This window comes from Notolepis coatsorum (assembly GCF_963971535.1).
Source record: "Notolepis coatsorum genome assembly, chromosome: 3".
Lineage (NCBI taxonomy): Eukaryota > Metazoa > Chordata > Actinopteri > Aulopiformes > Paralepididae > Notolepis > Notolepis coatsorum.
The window spans coordinates 25,604,604-25,624,533 of NC_140167.1; the positions used below are offsets into that span (position 1 = coordinate 25,604,604).

The 19,930-nt window shown below is 46.9% G+C and overlaps 1 protein-coding gene across 1 annotated transcript in view; it reads left to right on the top strand.

Moving 5' to 3' along the window:
• The window catches only part of col12a1a (collagen, type XII, alpha 1a), a 105,042-nt gene that overhangs the window by 16,283 nt on the left and 68,829 nt on the right, over nucleotides 1–19,930 (top strand). The window contains exons 12-21 of the mRNA XM_084311126.1: nucleotides 517–789; nucleotides 1,288–1,563; nucleotides 8,976–9,245; nucleotides 12,015–12,284; nucleotides 12,529–12,721; nucleotides 13,573–13,694; nucleotides 16,146–16,295; nucleotides 16,403–16,522; nucleotides 16,932–17,096; nucleotides 17,204–17,350. Coding sequence (XP_084167252.1) covers nucleotides 517–789; nucleotides 1,288–1,563; nucleotides 8,976–9,245; nucleotides 12,015–12,284; nucleotides 12,529–12,721; nucleotides 13,573–13,694; nucleotides 16,146–16,295; nucleotides 16,403–16,522; nucleotides 16,932–17,096; nucleotides 17,204–17,350 — 1,986 coding nt within the window. The remainder of the gene's footprint in view (nucleotides 1–516; nucleotides 790–1,287; nucleotides 1,564–8,975; nucleotides 9,246–12,014; nucleotides 12,285–12,528; nucleotides 12,722–13,572; nucleotides 13,695–16,145; nucleotides 16,296–16,402; nucleotides 16,523–16,931; nucleotides 17,097–17,203; nucleotides 17,351–19,930) is intronic.

Sequence of the window (19,930 nt, forward strand, 5' to 3'; positions counted from 1 at the left end):
AATGTATATATATATATATACAGTATACATATAGCAACATGCACTGTTCATTACAACCAAAGGGCATTGTGTGACATTAATGCAGAACACATTGTATGTACTACTACCGCTGTAGAACATATTTAAAATAAATACATATTTGTGTACATGAATGCCTTTGTGTCTTTTGCACAAAAGCACAACCTTGAAGGCAACAACATGACACACAGCAAACACAATTTTTTTATTACAAGGACACATTATACACAGTACTAACAGCAAACACAAACATCTCCGTACAATAACACATATTATACACACTACTATTCTATGTCTCTCTACACAGTAACAACTGGACTATACTATATTCTACAAAAAGAATTTTTTATAATATATATATATATGCAATTGCTTTTCCTAGCAAACGCACTTTGGTTTAATAAAGGTTTGAAAAACAACTACATATACCATGATCATCATCAAAGTTGAGGTTCCCCACACCGCCGCCTCCAACGCTCGCTTGTTTATCCGTTGCAGAACAAGGACCCGTACGGAACCTACAAGTCTTGGAGGAGACGACGGACAGCTTCCGAGTGATGTGGGAACCCGCTCCGGGCCCGGTCATCCGGTACCATCTGTCCTACGTTCCGGTGGCCGGGGGAGAGACCCTGCAGGTCCAGACCGGTGGACCCGAGACCACCACGGTTCTCCTGCAGCTGCTGGCCCTCACCACCTACCGGGTGTCCGTGTCCGCTGAGTACTCCGCAGGTCTGGGGAGCGACATGCAGGTGGACGGCACCACCAAGGAAGGTGAGTCACGGAGACGGTCACGCCGTCAATGAGGAGGCCAGCGGCTAACCTGCTAGATGTGTTATTATTCTCTCGTTTCTTTGCACTGATTTGGAGCCAATGTAAATTTGCTTGTTCAAGAGGTAATTGGATCCCCCAGTCATAGAACCATTTTCAGATGAACAATGTTTTTCAAAAAGAATACTTCTGCACACTTGAACACACGTACTTGACTTGGGGAACAGCTGCGTCAGACAGACGCCACTTGGGGAAACAGGAAAACGCCCTGTCCACTCTCTTGAGCTTGCAAATAGAACTTTAGCTATTTATTGGACAGTGTTTAGAAACGTTGCCCAATGATAAACATTGTTATCTAAAGAGACGGTAAGTCAGAGTGTTGTGTACATTCATAGAGGTTAAATGCAAATGGAAACATCAAAACTGTATATATTTTCTTTAATTTATTTGTGGTTTACTATGAACGGTTGGCTGATGATCATCCCTTCCCTCTGTCCACAGCTCGCGGATCTCCCCGTGACCTCCGCGTCTTCAACGAGACCACGACCACCATGAAGCTGTCCTGGCAGGCGGCTCCCGGCAACGTGGTCCAGTACCGCATCGCCTACAAACCCACCGACGGCGGCGGCGAGAGGAAGGAGATAGGCGTCAAGGGAGACCTCACCGAAGCCGCGCTCAAGAACCTCCAGCAGGACACAGAATATGAGCTGTTCGTCACCGCTCGCTACGCCTCCGGTCTGGGCGAGCCTCTCCTGGGCACAGGGACCACGCTGGAAGGTAAGAGGGGAAAGGAGTCACTCAATGCAACGTCTGCTTTGAAGCTGATGATGTCTTTGTGAGAGAGAGGGGGGGGGCGGGGGGGGGTTAAGCGTGGGTTCCAGTTGCCATGGTCACAGTGAGTGAGCCGTGTTGCTGAGTTGACCAAATGCATTGAGTAGACTATTGCTTCCTTGTGGAAATCCAGAGAAACCTGAGAGATTGCGCCCTAGTATTTGGATATATGCACGTTAATTGTTTGTATTTATGCACGTCCACTAATGGATTGCTGGTCTTTGACAGCTTTTCGATTTTCACATAAAGGGTATCTCACACATGTACCAAGTTGTGTTATAGTTAACGAGTTAACAAGTTTGAATATCTCCTCCTCCCGCAATGTCATCAGAGGACCCAGGATCCTTCTGTTACTGTAATTGCAGCTCAATGAAATGGTGTAGATGAAAAAATAGCAATCCCTACCTATTGCAATCCTTATCTCTTTTTTATCATTTGCTGTAATTAACACAATGATTCAGTGTCATCTGATGACATCACGGGAGGAGACATTCAAACTCATTAACTCTCAATAACTGTCAAACTAAATGAACGCACAAAAATAAATCGGCCCCTTTAAGGTTTCCCCGTGACTATGCGGTCAGCCGTGATGTAAAACGGTTGACGCGAATAAAATGATCGTTGTTTCAAAACCCTTCCGAAAATCCTTCAGGATATCTGATGTGGTCAATGTGTCATTCATTGCGGTAGACTACATCAGAGTGAAGGGAGCTTGGGATTTTTACGTTGCAGGGTTGGTTGAGTATACGGTGCCTGCCTTTAGTAAGGCTGGAATGTGTCGCTCTATGTAATTCCTGTGGCCCAGACTGTAGGTTTGCTGGGCTTTTACCGCCCATGAAGGCAGAGAGGTGGAAATGGGTGGCGAGACGCTCGTAAATGTGGAGAACTGCTGGAGCGGCTTGGAACAGACATACAAACCCACATGCTAGGCTAGTACGGGAACTTTTATACCTCTCCATCTCCGCCTGCTTAGGACATATGGTTTATTATTTCAGATCGCTTTACAGGGCACGTGGGGAGTGTTTTGTAATGAACCTCAGGTATTAGTCGGACAATTTTAAAATCACGGAGATGGTTTACGATCTGTACATCGCAGGGATCATTTACAATTTGTATAAATCATAGGGATTGGTAACGCCACCGATCTGCCGCTTGGCCGGCCACGGGCTTCAGCTCGGAGGTCACAAGGTCATCTTGTTGTACTCCCCACAGCAGGGGAAGGCAGTGTCCCCGTCACGCTTCTCTTTCTGTCCACGGAGAGGGTGGGTTGTTCCTAGAGGGAGCGCATCAGAGGCCGGAACATCTGTTTTTGTGCTGATCATTTCAGGGGGTTGTCTATCGCCGCAGGACCCTGTACCGAGGAAGGAAAAGGGTTACGATTGGGGTCACACCAGGGGGCAAGGCCGTTAGAGGGTAAGGGGTAGGGTGGGAGGTTCTGTCCCCAGGGGTACTCAAGCCCAAACAAAAGGTGCAGTATCCCATAGAGAAGAACCGCTTGTTCCCCCAATCAGTTCTGCTCGTGTCAGCCGAATCAAAGGTCGCTGAACCCCTTTATGGCATCAGCAGAGCTTCGACACTTTGATTGTAGCAGAGAGACATCCCAGAGCCTGGCTAAGAGAGGACTGAGTTGGAAAGATAGATGGACCTGCATTACCTGGCTATGAATTGAAGCTGAGGATCACTTGTTTGGTTTAGAGATTTGTAATCACTGCCACAGAGTTAGTTGGCTAGAGAATGGAATACAAAAAAAGTTGAATATGAATGAAGGGAGTTATGGCATCTCTTTGCTCTGGGGAGGTGTGTAGCTGATTGATGATCATGACACTGGTGTTTAAGCATTAATACAAAACCGGCGTGGTGTTTTATTCAACTTGTCACATGCTGAATATGAACACAATACTGTGGATGTCATTTCTTGGTTTCTTCTCCGACCCGAGCACGAGTTCACTCTGAAGGTGACATTTGCCAAGTAGGCTTCTCTCTTAGCAGCCATTTGAGGCCAAGCAACACACCTGCTCTGTCTGACATGAGAGGAAGAGTGGAATCCCTTGTTTCTTCATGCCACCTCCCTGTGCTGCTGGCAGGAGTGAGGTCCCCAGTGTCGCCGGGCGTGTCAGCGTTTAACAAGGATATTTATAGCGGAACGCACAGGGATTTGCGCTGCCGGGGTTGAACATAGAGGACTTTCACTCAAGACTGTGTCCTTCAAGTGGCCATTTTTGAACTCACAGCCCGGGGAATGACTCATGTTTGTTTACTTTCTGCTGTGTGGGAAAACGAGAAGAAAGAGGCATTTCATAGCGTTTTCTCCTTTTTCCGTTGTCGACCAAAGCCACTTAGTTTCGATGGTATAGGCAGTTTCCGCAGGCCAGATATGCCCAGTCATCAGCCATCTAGACTCCCACTGGAAGAAGCAGACCAGTGAGAGCTCTGTGCTCCGTGACAAAGCACTTTGTTTAGCTAGCACTAATTAGCCCGGCATGACATCAACACGCCCCGACACTAATCTCATTGTGCTGCCCGGCCACTAGCTGTGAGCTGCTAGCTGTGAAGTAGCCCATGTAGGCGAGAACCCAGCAGAACCAAAATGGCTCGCACAATAACACCCCTTGTTGCTGACGCTGGCCTGTAGCCACTGCACAGACCTAAAGTAGGACTGCATTTATCACATCCTGTGTAATTGGACTGACTAATGGAAAGCATTGCACCCCTGGGGGAAGAGAGGGAGGTGATTACAGAGAGATGCACACATCCCAAATGTGAACATGAAACGGCAATATGGTGAGAATCTGTATTTTTATCTTCCCAACATGTGGAAGGTGTTACCCAAGAGGAACTTCAAAGCTGGATGAACTGTCTGTCTGGTCCCAGGGAGAACTGGCGCTTCACCTTCTCCCAGGGAGAGGCTATGGAGAGCCAGATATCTCCCATGTCTTAAGGCCATACCCGTTGTGTGTGAACGATATAATCCTCACATGACCATTGTTCTTCTGATGGACTTGGTAGCTGTTTGGATATAGTATAGTTGGAGAAAAGCTAAAAGATTGGCTAATTATGTAGCCAGCCTTATTGACCATTCGCGTCACAGCCATGTTGTGCTTATGTCATGCTCAGGTTGGGTTCAGGTGAGAACAGGGTGGAAAGGAATTGAACCTGTGACATAAGGGGGCGACAGTGGCTCGGGAGGTAGAGCAGTCGTCTGGTAAACCGGAGGTTCCTGGTTAGATTCCTGCTCCTCCTGGGGTAGTGCATCGAAGTGTCCCTGAGCAAGACACTTAACCCCTAACTGCTCCCGATGAGCAGGTTGGCACCTTGCATGGTCGCCTCCGCCGTCGGTGTGTGAATGTGTGAGTGAATGGGTAAAATGTGAGAAACAAATTGGAAAGCGCTTTGGATAAAAGCTGCTATATACATTTACCATTTACATGTGTGACATAAGAGCAAAATGGAATTATGTGAATATGGTCAATGGCCACCGAGGTTGAGGTGTTTACTTAAAAAATATGCCAAAGTTACACATTACTAATCACCGTCCAAAATTGCAATTATTATCAAAGGCTACTCGTATGAGTCATTACTGGAGGTCCGTAATGCAATCAGATTTGTTTACTTTTGGATTTACTCTGCCTTCAAATTCACCTTTTTTTTGTGTAATGAACCGTAACCCATTCGCTACTCTTTAGACCCGACAGTCACGGCTATTTACAGGCTGCCAAGTGCCGCTGGCAGCAGAAATCACAGTAGAGTTCGGCTCGACTTCCTCGCACCGTGATGCCGGTGGAAAGTGGACTTCGTGGCACTGCCAGGCTCTGCCAGTAGACTCTGCCCATCTGTTTCTCTCCACTGGTTCAAAATGTCCTCTGATCTTAGACTGGCACTTCACCAAAAAACAACAATGATCCTTTTTGCACATACTCTCACATACATCCAACACAGTTTTGCACACATTCGTTTAGTTTGACAGTTATTGAGAGTAAATTAGTCTGAATATGGCCACCAGTGATGTCACCAGGGACATTGAATCCTTGTGTTGTGTCAATTACAGCTCCATGAAATGATGTAGATGCTGAAGAAATAGCAATACCTTGTCTTATAGGGACTGCTACCTTATACTTTCCTTGATCACTGGTGGCCATATTCAAACCAATTTACTCTCAATAACTGTCAAACTAAATGAATGTGTGCAAAACTGTTTTAGAGTTTTTGGACGTGTATGAGATTATGTGCAAAATAAATCATAAATTCCTGCTGAAGTGCCCCTTTAAGCGGGGCAGAGACGGGTGCCCGTGGCGTCTAGGTGCAGAGCTGCTCTCCTCCGTGGCTTAAAGGTGTCTTTGCGACCAACAGTAATATGAGGGAAGCATGTGCATAAGTGCTGATAGGGCCCTTTACGCAACCGTGGATTTGATGAAGAGATCTTGGAGTGGATTATGGAAAAAGCTGCTCTAAAAAGATTTAATCAGACCACTCGCGGTTCAGTTTGGTTCATTCAACCTTGGGGGATGTCTGTTTTGTTCTTTTTTCTCCCCTTTAGGCCGAAATAACTGTGTCTGTTCTCACTTTTGAAGTTGTCTGAGACCCATCATCATGTGAAGATGGGAGTGTTTAGCAGATGGCGGAGAGCAAAATGTGACCACATTCACAAGGCGACTATTTAGCTGTTTATGTCATGCTCAGATTGGGATTCCTTTCCACCCTGTTCCCGCCCAGGGTGTTTACCTCTTTTGCCAGTACCCCATGCTGCTATGACACCTGCTATGTATTTCCCCACAAGGGGACTTGACATTTAGTAATTTAGCTGAGCGCTTTTATCCAAAGCGTCTTACAAGTTCTGTAGTACAACAGGTCAGCAGGAAGGGTACAACTCTTTCAGCTGAGTAACATTGTTCGTCAAACAGTGTTGAAACTTGGGTGCTACAGTCTTGAGTGCATAGTAGTAAAGACATATTAGCATAGTAAGTAGTATACTGTAGGCAAGGACGATTATTTAGTGGCAAAGTGCATAATAGTAAAATACATATGTGCTGTGTGAATACAGTCAATACAGCCTATCTGAAATAATTTGGATGCTTCTCATCGTCAAGAGATATTCTGTGTGTTTCACACAGATGCTCCTTGGACACGTTGTGTTTGTGTACACGGTTGTGTTTGTGTACACGGCGTGCGGCCCGCCACTCGCTCCGGCTGTTGACATGTTTGGCTGTGGATGTGAAAGTCATGTCAACACGGTCTCCTACAGGCAGCCTCTTTGGACATTCTTCCTTTGCGTCACTCGTGTGTGTGGTTGTTGGAAGGAAGCGGGCGAGGCCTCTCAATGTGACTTTGTGATCTTGTCTGGTCAAAGGTCCCAATTCACAGTCCCGTCTCGGAGGGCGTGGGTATACAGTGTTAGTTTTGAACAGAATGTGGGAGTCGGCTAAAGTGAGTTGGAGGGAGCCATCATCGTTTCTTGATGACTTTTTGTAACACTGCAGAGGTTTTCTGCCTACAGATTCATTCAATTAAAATTATTTAAAATTAAATAAGGCACAGTTGTTGTTGTTGTTGTTGTTGTTGTTGTTGTTGTTGTTGTTGTTGTTGTTGTTGTTGTTGTTGTTGTTGTTGTTGTTGTTGTTGTTGTTTTCATTTACATGTAAAATACAACTGACTATAGTGTAGCAAACCCATTGCTCCTTTGCAGCAATGCTTTGACAGTGAATGCAAAATGGTCGCTGCGTCTGTCTCCCATGTGTTTCACGTGTGTGTGTGTGTGTGTGTGTGTGTGTGTGTGTGTGTGTATGTGTGTGTGTGTGTGTGTGTGTGTGCGTGCGTGTGCGTGCTGTAGTTTTTGGAGAGGGCTCTTCTCCTAGCTCTGCTCATAGTAGGCTAATGATGAAAAGTGGGCCATTGTCTGCAGAAGTCATTATCCTCTGATCTGGCCCCCCTCGCCTTTTGCACACAGCCGGGAAAGACAGTCAAGGCAGTCCTGTGCTTTGCGCTTTGGCAAACCCAACCCTTTCTGGATGGAGCGATCTTGGCATCTGAACGAGGCCCACGTTTGTCCTGGACAGATCCTCCCAAAATCTGGAAGTCTCGGTTCATTCCTATACATGATTTCATTACTCTTCATATCTGGGGTCCTGACCTCGAGATGCAGCTCAGACTGCTGGGTCCTCAGGGTCGTCGTTTTGTTATTACCAAGTTATTAGTCCATTTGTGATGCTTCACTTGAAGTCGCGGCCAGTTAATTTAGAGCAGAAGAACTCTTGCGGAGGAAGCATGGATCGCGACCAGATAGATGCAGTAGTTTCTTTTCTGCTCAGAAGATAATTGCCTCGGAAGAATTCCACATTATAATGCATTTCCCTAGTGTTGGTTTGTGTTGAATCAGCTCATTCGTCAAACCACACCCATCATTAAAGACCACCAGACCAGACCGCTCCGGCTGTGATCATGCCCTCGTTAGGTAGCGGTGCACACGGACTCTGCGGTTTTTAAAACGGAGCTCTAATCGATGGAGGGTGCGTGGGAGGGCATGTGTGGCAGTCCATCACTCTGTGGTGGATGTGGCTTGTCTGTGTCACAGCCAGACCTTGATGCTGAGAGAATGCGTCTCAACAGGGCGCCCCACACACACAGCCAAGTATCTGCCGGTGGCTCGTCACCAAACACCAGCGCACAAATCCCACCGACCCCTAACTCTGTGCCTTTTCCCCTTCCCCTGAAGGAAAAAGAGAGAGAGAGAGAGAGAGAGAGAGAGAGAGAGAGAGAGAGAGAGAGAGAGAGAGAGAGAGAGAGAGAGAGAGAGAGAGAGAGAGAGAGAGAGAGAGACATCTGCGATTGTAGCAAACACACTTTCGTGGATCAGATTTCTTGTGTTTGTTTCGATGGAAAATTAAAGTGCTGCCGGGAGAGTGAGGCACTGAGGCCGTGTGAAGTGTGATTGGTTTCACAGACGTCGCTCCAGGAGCCTCCCTGATTGTGAGGGGATGTAAATCACTGTGTTCAAAAAGACCCAGAGTGGTTCCAAACGTAGACAGATGGACAGATGATTGCCGGTGGTTTTATCTGCTTTATTCTGCCCATCTCGTGTCTAGCCCACTTCCTCAGACTTCAACTTAATCTGCGTGAGGAATCAACACCCCCCCTCCCCCCCCCCCCCCCCCCCTACACGATAAGCACCACCGGGGCAGGATTTCCCCCAAAGCATTTTTAATGACTACGTCATTCCTCCAACCGATGGGGAGATTGCTCTGGTGTTAAAGCGCCAAGCTCAGCGCACCTGACATAACAGCGCTCCACATGTATTCTGACACCATTTTGTTTCTACACCAGCGTCTTTTTTCTTCCTCATTTCCGCTCTTCTCTCCGTCCCGCAGAACTCGGCTCGGCCCAAAACCTGGTGACCAAGGATGTCACCGAAAACAGCTTCGGCGTGTCGTGGAGCGCGGCGCCCGGCAACGTTCGCCACTACCGGATCATGTGGAAGTCCCTGTTCACGGAGGAGGCCGGGGAGAAGACCGTAGCAGGAGACGTCACGGACACGGTCCTCGACGGTCTCACCCCGGAGACGCGCTACCAGGTGTCTGTGTACGCTGGCTATCGCCGCGGAGAGGGGCAGCCGCTGGTGGGAGAGGAAACCACAGATGGTGAGTTACTTCAACGCCTTTAATGCTTCCACCATGCCCCCCTTATGCTGCAAACCTCTCTCCCTCTCTGCCTCCCTCCCTTTCTGCCTCCTACATCCACTCCCTCTCTCTGTCTTCCTAGAGCCTTCCACCTCCTCTAACCTCTTCACTCTCTCTGTCTTTCTGCCTTTCACCTCCACTACCTCTCTGTCTTCCTAGAGCCTTCCACCTCCTCTAACCTCTTCACTCTTTCTGTTTTTCTGCCTTTCACCTCCACTCCCTCTCTGTCTTCCTAGAGCCTTCCACCTCCTCTAACCTCTTCACTCTCTCTGTCTTTCTGCCTTTCACCTCCACTCCCTCTCTGTCTTCCTAGAGCCTTCCACCTCCTCTAACCTCTTCACTCTTTCTGTTTTTCTCTTTTCCACCTCCGCTCTCTCTCTCTCTTCCTAGTGCCTTTCTCCTCATCTAACCCTTTCACTCTCTATCGCTTCCTAGTGCCTTTCACCTCGTCTAACCCCTTGACTCTTTCTGTCTTTCTCTCTTTCACCTCTCTCTCTCTCTCTCTCTCTCTCTCTCTCTCTCTCTCTCTCTCTCTCTCTCTCTCTCTCTCTCTCTCTCTCTCTCTCACTCTCTCTCTCTCTCTCTTCCTAGTGCCTTTCACCTCCTCTAACCCCTTCACTCTGTATCTCTCTTGTTTTCCTCATACCCTCCTTCCCTCCGTCGTCCCTTGAATATGAGTTTCCAGGTTAAGTACCGAGCTGAATAGAAGTATGTAGATGCAGGCAGAAAAGACCAATAGGTCTGGCAGTCCAGCCATAGTCTTCATTACAGGGATTCTCTGATGCCAACACTGGTATTGTATGTCAGACTGGGTATGGTATAAGAGCCATGTGTTACCTGTCAGGAAGCAATGCCTATACACTAGGTATATAGAAACATGTTAGAGTTCTAAATCTACTGTTACTGGTGGATTGGAATTGCAATGCCTAACGTTCAGGAACTTGGTATTGACAGTGTACACCTGGTGTCAGTGCATCCCTATCCCTCATATATAATCTAGAGAAGTGACACATGCAGCCAAGTATGTTAGCATACTAATTTAATAATTGCACCGTTTTGGTTTTTGTGGTAATTGGAAGCTGAAATTATTAGCAATTGCTAGCGAGGCTAGTGGAAGTAAGTGGAGCCTCTGAATCATCCCATTGTTTTATATAGTTTACTGTGTTTTAAAACAGGAAGGCTATTTAAAGGTTCTACATGTGACACTTTATGCTTCCGATATTTCACTAACAAATACACAGGTGCTAACTGCTTTTTAGATAGACTGAAATGACTTCCATTTTGTGAAAAACCACAATAGGTTAGAAGACTAAAAAGTAGACTAACCACTATAAAACCTGAAATACAGACTTACAGTAAGACCTTTATCCTCCGAAATACAGTGATAAAGCTTTCATATGCTTGTTTAGAGAGAAGGTGAAGTGACTTGATGTCTATCTGGAGCGTTCTTGAGCGGCGACATAGGCGTGGGAGCTATGCAGGAAACAAGGGTTTTTAAGGAGCCCCGTTTTGGGTGTGAGGTGGAAAAAGTGATCAGTCCGTGACAGCTACAGCTCATTCTCCTGAACGATGATGAGGTAACGTCACCGCTGTTGGCATTTAACCGCTCTGCCACGAAGGTCACCGGGATGCTTTTGTAAGCGATACCAATCTTTGATTGTAATTTGCACGAGAGAGAGAGAGAGTGTGCGAGTTATCTGGTACATACGGCTGATGTAATGCTCGGTACACCTGTACCTAGTTTTCATGGCAGACACAGGACACCGGTTCAATCTGGTGGTGGTTCCCCCTCTATAGTCTTTACTCTCGTGCCGAAATGAGAAAAGCACATTGAAAGGAAACTCGCCCCAGTCGGGAATTATATCCATTGGTTAGCGAGACGGTATGTGCTAATGGAAACCCGTTTCCCTGAAACCTTTTTTGTTTATTGATTCTGGCAAGCAGGACAGGTGCAATACACACCGAACACAACCTTGGGGCTACCGCGGAGGCTTGTGTGGTTTCTACCGGCAACGTTAGTCATTCTACCCCCTGGGTTCCCATCCTTGTGTCCGCTATTTCCGTCTCTCTCTCTCTCTGCCTCCACTCCTCAGAACACACAGGTCGGTTTGGGTCGAGCCGTGTCACTGAAAACTTGGATGCGCTGTGTTTTTCCGTGCATAAAAAAAACCCTCCCTCCGATGTAGAACTCTCTGAATATTTTCTTCGGCTCGTTTAGGGGGCTCTGACGATTCGTACTTGCCCTTCCTGCTCGGAGAAAAACAAAAAAAACGGGAGCCTCCCGTGGCTGCGGTGTGGAAAGAAAAGAGGGGAGCTATGGCTTGACTCAAGCTCACAAAATGTCTACGACTGGCTCCTAGACACATCAACTAAACACAATCGATCTTGTTAAACGACAGCTCTTGTGAAAATTAAGCTCCTTTTGGGTGGGTTTGTGTTCACAAGGACGTGGAACCAGAGCAGACGCCACCATGAAAGGGCTCAGAGGTAGCGGAGCATGGCGTCAACGTTTACATTAGCCAGCAGCAGGAAGTCCATACATATACTCCCTCTATACTTTCAAAGATATAGTGGAAACATAGGTGACATTTTGGCACATATATCGTTTGAACACGGCTAGAAAGTCTATCTTCCACACCAAACGCAACCATCCGTCAACCTCTCTCGTTTTAACCTCCCTCTCCCCCCTCCTCCTCCTCCTCCTCCTCCTCCTCCTCCTCTTCCTTCCAGTCTCGGCAGCTGCCAGGGTGATCGTCGTCTCCGAGGAGACGGAGAAAAGCATGAAGGTAACTTGGCAGGCGGCGCCGGGCAACGTGCTCAACTACCGCGTGACCTACAAGCCCCAGGTGGGAGCAGGGCGCCAGCTGGCCGCCAAGGTGCCCGGTGGCACCACCAACACCATCCTGAGGCGCCTCACGGCCCTCACCACCTACGACATCGTGGTGCTGCCCGTCTACAAGCACGGAGAGGGCAAAGCGAGGATGGGAGAAGGGACCACACGTACGTCGGCTTGTCACTCGCCACGCAGTCGAAATTACACTCTGAATGTTCTAATAATCATCCGCTAATTATCTTCCATTACCGTCTAAAGTGATTTTTTTTCATTCACCCCATATTGGCATCATAGTCAGTATTATAGTAACAGACTTAAAGTTTTAGTTTTTGATGATGTCTTTTATTTTATTTTATCTACTTTACGTAATATAATTTCTCATCAAAAGAGTCCATTTCCCTTCTTCTCCAGTGACACCTTACAAGGGTCCCAGGAACCTCCAGACCTCAGAGCCCTCCAGGACCAGTTTCCGCGTGACCTGGGACCACGCTCCCGGGGAAGTGAGGGGTTACAAGGTCACCTTCCATCCCCTCGGGGAGGACATCGACCTGGGGTCGCTTACGGTCGGACCCTATGACAACACAGTAGTGCTGGAGGAGCTAAGGTGCGTCCCCTCTCCTAATCTAATCTAATCTAATCTAATCTAATCTAATCTAATCTAATCTAATCTAATCTAATCTAAGCACTTTCCTGTTCACCATTTTTTTTTCATTGTTCTCATTCTCATTTCAGATTTGAAGAGTAGGATTTTTGTTTTTGTAAGTCAAGGGCTTTTGAAAAGTGCCATGTACTAGATAATTAAAGTATCTTAAAGGAACACGCCAACATTATGGGAAATGTGAGGAAATACAAATTGTATTTATTTCAATCCACAGCAAATACTGTGGATTCAGTAGTAGTAGTTCAGTAGTCTGACTGCCTGGGGGTATACACCATCTCTGAGGCAGGAGGCCTGAGCTCTGATGCTCTGTAGACGCTTCCCTGAGGAGAGATAAGAGGAAAGGCTGTGTGCTGGGTGACTGGTGGTCATAATACAGAGTGCTTTCTTCCTGCAACGGGTATTGTAAATGGCCTGTAACTGTGGTAATGGTGATCCTGATACGGATCAGCTAGCCTAACTTAGAGAGGTGTTTTTGTCCAACAGCTAGGCTAGCTGATCCGTATCCATTTGCGCTAAACTAGGTTCGTTTTCAGCCGGATAGCTTTCTACTGAACGCACAGAGTGGAAATTGGTATATCTTCTTGTCAGGCTGTGGAGAAGAGGTTATGTGCATTTCCCATAATGTTGGCGTGTTCCTTTCACCGCTTCAAGTCAGGGACCCAAATTGGATGTTTATTTTTCTGGGATGTCTTCGTCTTTATCAATATCTGAAATGAAGAAGTTTATAAGAAACCATGTACTTGTAGATCACGAATAAGGATGAAAGTGATTTTGTGATTTGTGTCATCCCACAGAGCGGGTACCAAGTACACAGTGAGTGTGTTTGGAGTGTTCGACGGGGGAGAGAGTATGCCTTTGGCCGGCGAGGAGAGAACCACTCTCTCCGACGCCCCTGAGCTACCCCCGTATGAAGGAGGTAATGCCTTGATGCTCTGAAACCCCACCCAGTATTCATAGAAATGATTTCTCTCACACTCCACAGGGCAGGTCATACAGCTTGTGTAAATCTAAAGCAATAACGAGAACCTGGCATCTATTATAAGACGCTTAAGCATAATTTGTTTCAAACGATTCCAACTTTACCTGACTGATGACTTTGACCGGTCCGCCCCTAATCCGTCAGTTTTCTTAAGACTTCGTACTCTATAGGTCGCGTCTTGAGGCGGTGGTATTTACATAAAGCGCGAGTACGTTTATCTCGCAGTGTATTTTTTACTTAGGAAAATACATTCTAATCCCACGGACCATAAAGGCAGATGAGTGGCACTGAATGCCTTTCCTCAGAGCTAATTGTCCCACGACAAAATAACAGATGTAATGACAATTCCGTCAATTGTCGACGCTCTTTCTCGTAGTTTCTTCATCGTCTCACTTTTGGGTTCCCCTCATTTTATCTTTTCGCGGGGTTCCCAGTGTACGCACGGTCGGGGGTAGAAACGAGCGACCTGCAAAAAAAACAAAAAAAAAAAACGTATATGATCTGTTTGCAATTATAAAATGTTTTACAACCTTAGCGAACCGGGTCGCTCTGCAGGCAGCAAAGTGTGAGGCGAAAGGGAAAGCGTTCTGCGTTTGATTGAAGGCTCCGGAGAGGTTGTCTTGACCCCTTCAGCTGCCAGGTCCCCTACCTAATATGGAGCAGATACACATGCAGTGACAAGGCCCCTAAAGGGGTTTAGAGAATTCTGCCCCCCCCCATCACACACACACACGCACACGCACACGCACACGCACACGCACACACACACACACAGACAGACTCCATCCCAGCGAGCCTATTACCTCAATTACCATACCCATAAGTCCTACTCTTTGCTGCATGGCTTCCCTTGAGGTGTTATTATACGGACGGAAATGTGCCACAAGTAAGGCTTCCTAAACTATATCTTATATCCCCATTCATTTTTATGCTTGACTACACTGCAACAAATAAAATCTCCGTTTGAAGATGTTATTCTATCTTATATTCGGTATTAAAATCAAGTATATACAGGATGATGCCTCCCTCCCCCACCACCCCATTAGATATTTTACCACTACTGAAAGGAGATGGCTTCATTTTGAGTGGCAGGTCAACTTTAGCTGTAATCAGCAAAGTAAGCAAACAGTCCTACTGTCGCGCCAGTAATGGGGCCTCGGACGGGACTTTATTTATCTGGCAAAATGCGTATTGTAGACGACGGCGAGGTAAACCCATGAATCTTTCTCTCCCCTCAAGTCTCGGATATCCCTTTGAGATTTGGGAGATTCTATAATTTTTTATTATGACTGCATAACCTGAGATAGACCCAACAGATAGACCTAACAGATACATGTCTCAGTACCTCTCTCTCCCTCCCTTCCTCTCTCCCTGTCTCTCTCTCTCCCTCCCTCCCTCCCTCCCTCCATCTCTCTCTCTCTCTCTCTCTCTCTCTCTCTCTCTCTCTCTCTCTCTCTCTCTCTCTCTCTCATCCGGACATCTGTTTATCTGTGTGGAGGGGAGGTGGGGTTGGGGGGGGTTTGGAAGTGGGTTCTTCTAAGTCTATAGATCAAACGTCATGTAACCTGTTTTCAATTGCAGACAGCGTCTCTGCCCTCCCGGACGCACGCGTCTGCAGCCTTCTTTTCAGGTGCTGTGGACGGGACGTCTCCTTTTTCCATCATACAGGTGTCTGGGAAAACACAGAGAGAGAGAGAGAGAGAGAGAGGGAGAGAGAGAGAGAGAGAGAGAGAGAGAGAGAGAGAGAGAGAGAGAGAGCTAACGTGCCACTGTGGAATGCACCGTAGCTCTCCCGACGGAGAGCCCTCCTCGTATATCACCTTTCGGTCGAAGGGAGTGTCTTCCCTCTGATCGCCCTACTCCTCTCCTCTCCCCCCCCCCCCCCCCCCCCCCCCCCCCCCCCGCCGCTTTGGACGTGCTCAGGAGTGGCTCGCGATGAAAAAGAACAACCCTCCTTGGGAGCGAAGAGAGAGGGAAAGAAAAATGCCTCGACATGCTGGAAGACAAGAAGATGATAATTATAACACCTGGAAAATGAAATGTGCCCCCGATTTTAAAATGTCTCTGAATCGGAAAGAGGAAAATGTGTGTGTGTGTGTGTTTTATTGCTTGCCTGTAAAGGGAAATGAAATGAAATGTTGTTTGTGTTGCACTTTGTCAAATGTTCTGGGTCATTGGGTTCAGTGTCATTAATGTGATGCCACGTCCTCTCCTTCTGTCTCTTTCCTCTCACCTGTCGCACCTCTTTGAACACCTCTGAAACCACGTTTCATCACACAACTCTCTTTTTGTATCTTAGATATAAAAATAAACAATAAGAATGCATCTTAAAATGTTAAGCGCACGCGTGATGAGTGTGACCTCTGACCCCTTTGTCCTTCTTCTCAGAGGTGCGGTGTAAAACCAAGGCCATGGCCGATATCGTTATCTTGGTCGACGGCTCCTGGAGCATCGGTCGCCTCAACTTCAAGACCATCCGCGCCTTCATCTCCCGCATGGTCGGAGTCTTCGACGTCAGTCCCGACCGGGTCCAGATCGGTGGGTGAACCTTGTTTAAACCGAGTGTCTTCACCGCTTACTCTTCTCTGTGGCGGTTCCTCTGGGTTTTACTGGTTGATACTAAGGGGTTATTGTTTCCCCTCCAGGTCTGGCCCAGTACAGCGGTGACCCCAAGACCGAGTGGCATCTGAACGCCCACAAAACCAGAGAGTCACTGCTGGAGGCCGTGGCCAACCTGCCTTACAAGGGAGGCAACACCTTGACCGGTACGTTTACATACTGGGGGAACATCCAGGTCTTAGTACAGCCAGGGTTTACAGATGTTTTTCTTTTTCCCAGAACCATTATCTGTCCCTAACTGAAGCAGAACCATCCCAATGTACGGTTTTATCTGTCCCCAACTGAAGCAGAACCATCCCAAATGGGCTATATATGAATTCAACTGTCCCTACATTTCAAGCCCGTTTACTAAAAAGCATCATGCTTCTATTATTGTTGGCACATAGTATTTAAAAGCTGAAAGATATATCACTGAATACATCATTCTCAGATCATTGCCAGGAAATGATGGATACTTGCCTTCTACATGTCAGTGAGACGTTACGCACATCATCACGAGCCGCTCGAGCACATGTGTAACAAGTGAACCTTGGTCTCCGCCGCTCTCCCCCGCAGGTCTGGCTCTGAACTACCTCCTGCAGAACAACTTCAAAGAGAACGTCGGGATGCGACCCGCCGCTCGCAAGATCGGCGTGCTGATCACTGACGGCAAGTCCCAGGACGACATCATCGTCAACTCTCAGAGTCTGCGCGACACAGGCGTCGAGCTGTACGCTATCGGTGAGTTCTTAGTTGTTGATGGTTTTTTTTTTACCCTCTGGGATTCATTTATTAAAAAGTGTGCGAATTCATTTGATTTCAATATCGGTTCCGTTGTCGATCCGCAGGTGTGAAGAACGCAGACGAGAACGAGCTGAGGTCCATCGCCAGCGACCCGGAAGCTATCCACATGTACAACGTGGCCGACTTCTCCTTCCTGCTGGACATCGTGGACGACGTCTCCAGCAACCTCTGTAACAGCGTCAAGGGACCAGGTGGGCTACGCTACACTGTGGTATCACCAGAGACAGTCTAGAATCTACCTCTGTAACAGTGTCAAGGGACCAGGTGGGCTGCTCTACAATGTGGTATCACCAGAGACAGTCTAGAGATAATGAGGAGACGGATCACTGTGGTCATTTTTTATTGGGGAAATCCGTAACAATAAAAAGGCTGAGTGGTTGCCATGGTAACCAAGGACCCAGGTGGCAGAAACCGCTGGATGCTGCATTTGTTGTCTAAGTGGAACAAGGGTAGTCTTCTAACCATATTAACCAAACTGTGTTGTCATTTACCGGCGACTCCAAATATGAATGGAAAAAAAGATGTATGACCGATCCTTAAGATACCGAACTTTCACAGATTCATGTGTTGTGGTAAAACATGTGAGTGATCACTTAAGACTAGGGATGTCCGATATTATCGGCCTACCGATATTATCGGCCGATATTGGCATACAAATGTGATATCGGAAAATATCGGTATCGGTTTAAAAAATTATAATATATATATATTTTTTTTCATTTATTTAACCTTTATTTACCCAGGCAAGCAAGTAAGAACAAATTATAATTTTATTTATTGTCAAAGTATGCATAATGTTGTGTTAATTACACGACAAGAGATATGTAATGTTAATTACCTGAAATTATTCAGTTTTTTGGGGGGGGGGGAAACCCTGCATATATCGGTATCGGTTGATATCGGTATCGGTAAAAAAAGCCAATATCGAGCATCCCTACTTAAGACTGATGAATACTTGTATTCAGACATATAAGCATTTTGTTGAAACGCGTTGCCGTTACAGTGGAATAGCCTCTTGCACCTTTGAGTTGTAACAAGATGAATCTCCGTGCTTGTAGGTCGTAGGGACAGCAGACGACTAGTCTCACTGAGTGATGATAACAACCATACTGTATATCCAGACTCAATCGCACTGTTACATAAACATTTGTCCAGAGTATCACAAGACTCGCACACGGATACACATCTGGCCGCTCCATGGAAGGTAACACTAGAAACTCTGAACCGGCCAACCATGTGGAACTGATCTCGCCCCCCTGAAAGCTCCCATATTGTGGTCCTTTTCAACAAGTGAAATAGTAGGGCCGGCCGATTAATCCAGTTTCAATTTCAATTCCGATTTTGGCTTCTCACGAACATGAAACAAGATAATCGAGATACAACAATTAGTGTGCCACATGCCACGTTGCTCTCGTTTTGTCTTGTGTTGTAAATGCAGCGCACTCTTCCTTCACAGCTGTGCACTCCGCCCCTCCCCCCCAAGCCCAAGCAGTAGTTTCAGCTTGTCTTGAGAGGGAGTTCTGTGTCCGTAATGAGCCTCCTTGATCATACAAATACGATATGATAATTATCATACATCTGACAATGCTGTACGAGGCTATGCCATCAAATTAAATTCAGATCAAACTGTCAAACTAGCATTGCAGATCAAATATGACTCAAGATCCAGCAATATCATGGAACTTACCCCAAAAACATTGCAGTCAAGGACGTGAGTTGCGATGAGCTTTTTCATGAGACATCACATAAAGACGGAAGCCCAAGTGACTCGTTTAAAGGCACAGTTTCTGAATACGGGGCCGGGTGCAAAATCTGACCGGGTTGTCCTTATTTCACAGTTTGTGTGTCAGTAGACCCATCGGAGACCCATGTGTATGTGCACAAGCACTGACAACGTGAGTTTCTCCCACAAAATGGGACCTTTAATGCTCTCTCTCCCTCCCAGGAATAGGAAATAGCCTGCTCCTTAATCAAATTAAACAGCTGTTATTGGATACTGGGTAGTAGTGGAATCTCTCGAGAGGCCACGGGGCTCTGCAGCCGCTGTGTGTAGGAAGAGCCAGTCTGTGGTGTCTGTTACCGGAGAAAGAATGTCTTGTTTTATCTGTCACCACCTCTCACATTTGCAATTCTTCGCGATCCCAAGATTTCCCACGTAATCTGGTGACAAATGGAATAGAACTTGATGAAATCCAGTAGCGTACGATGTCTGCTGTCATTTAATGTGCATCCTGATTGAGATATCTAGTTCTAAGACTTACAATTGGATACTTGAAATACTTACGATATAGCAGTATACGTTTGTCCAATTCTCAGATGTTCCAAATCAGTGAACATCTGTTTGCGTAATGACGCATTCGATTAAACTGGACCTTTGAAGAAGTCTTTATTCATTGCACACATTGACAATGTCGTCATGCAGCGACACACACATGCGATGGGTGGCACACACAGGAACACGCACATGCAATTTTTTGGGTAGCCGATGAAATTTCATCTCTGCGCTTGACCCATCCCGTCGTCCTTTCCCCCCCAAGGGCAGCCGGGAGCAGACATGGGCTGTGGGGTGGGGCCGCGCCCTGGGACCAATCCAAGTGCTCCTGTCCGTCTTCGTCAGGACGCGACAGCGTTAGCGATCTGTTCTGCATGTTTCTCCATTGGGTTTATATTCTGGAGGGAAAAACCCTTGCGAGCACGGGGAGAACATGCAAACTCCACACAGAAAGGCCCGGGAGATACCCCACCTGGGTACCTGGCAACGCGACTTGACT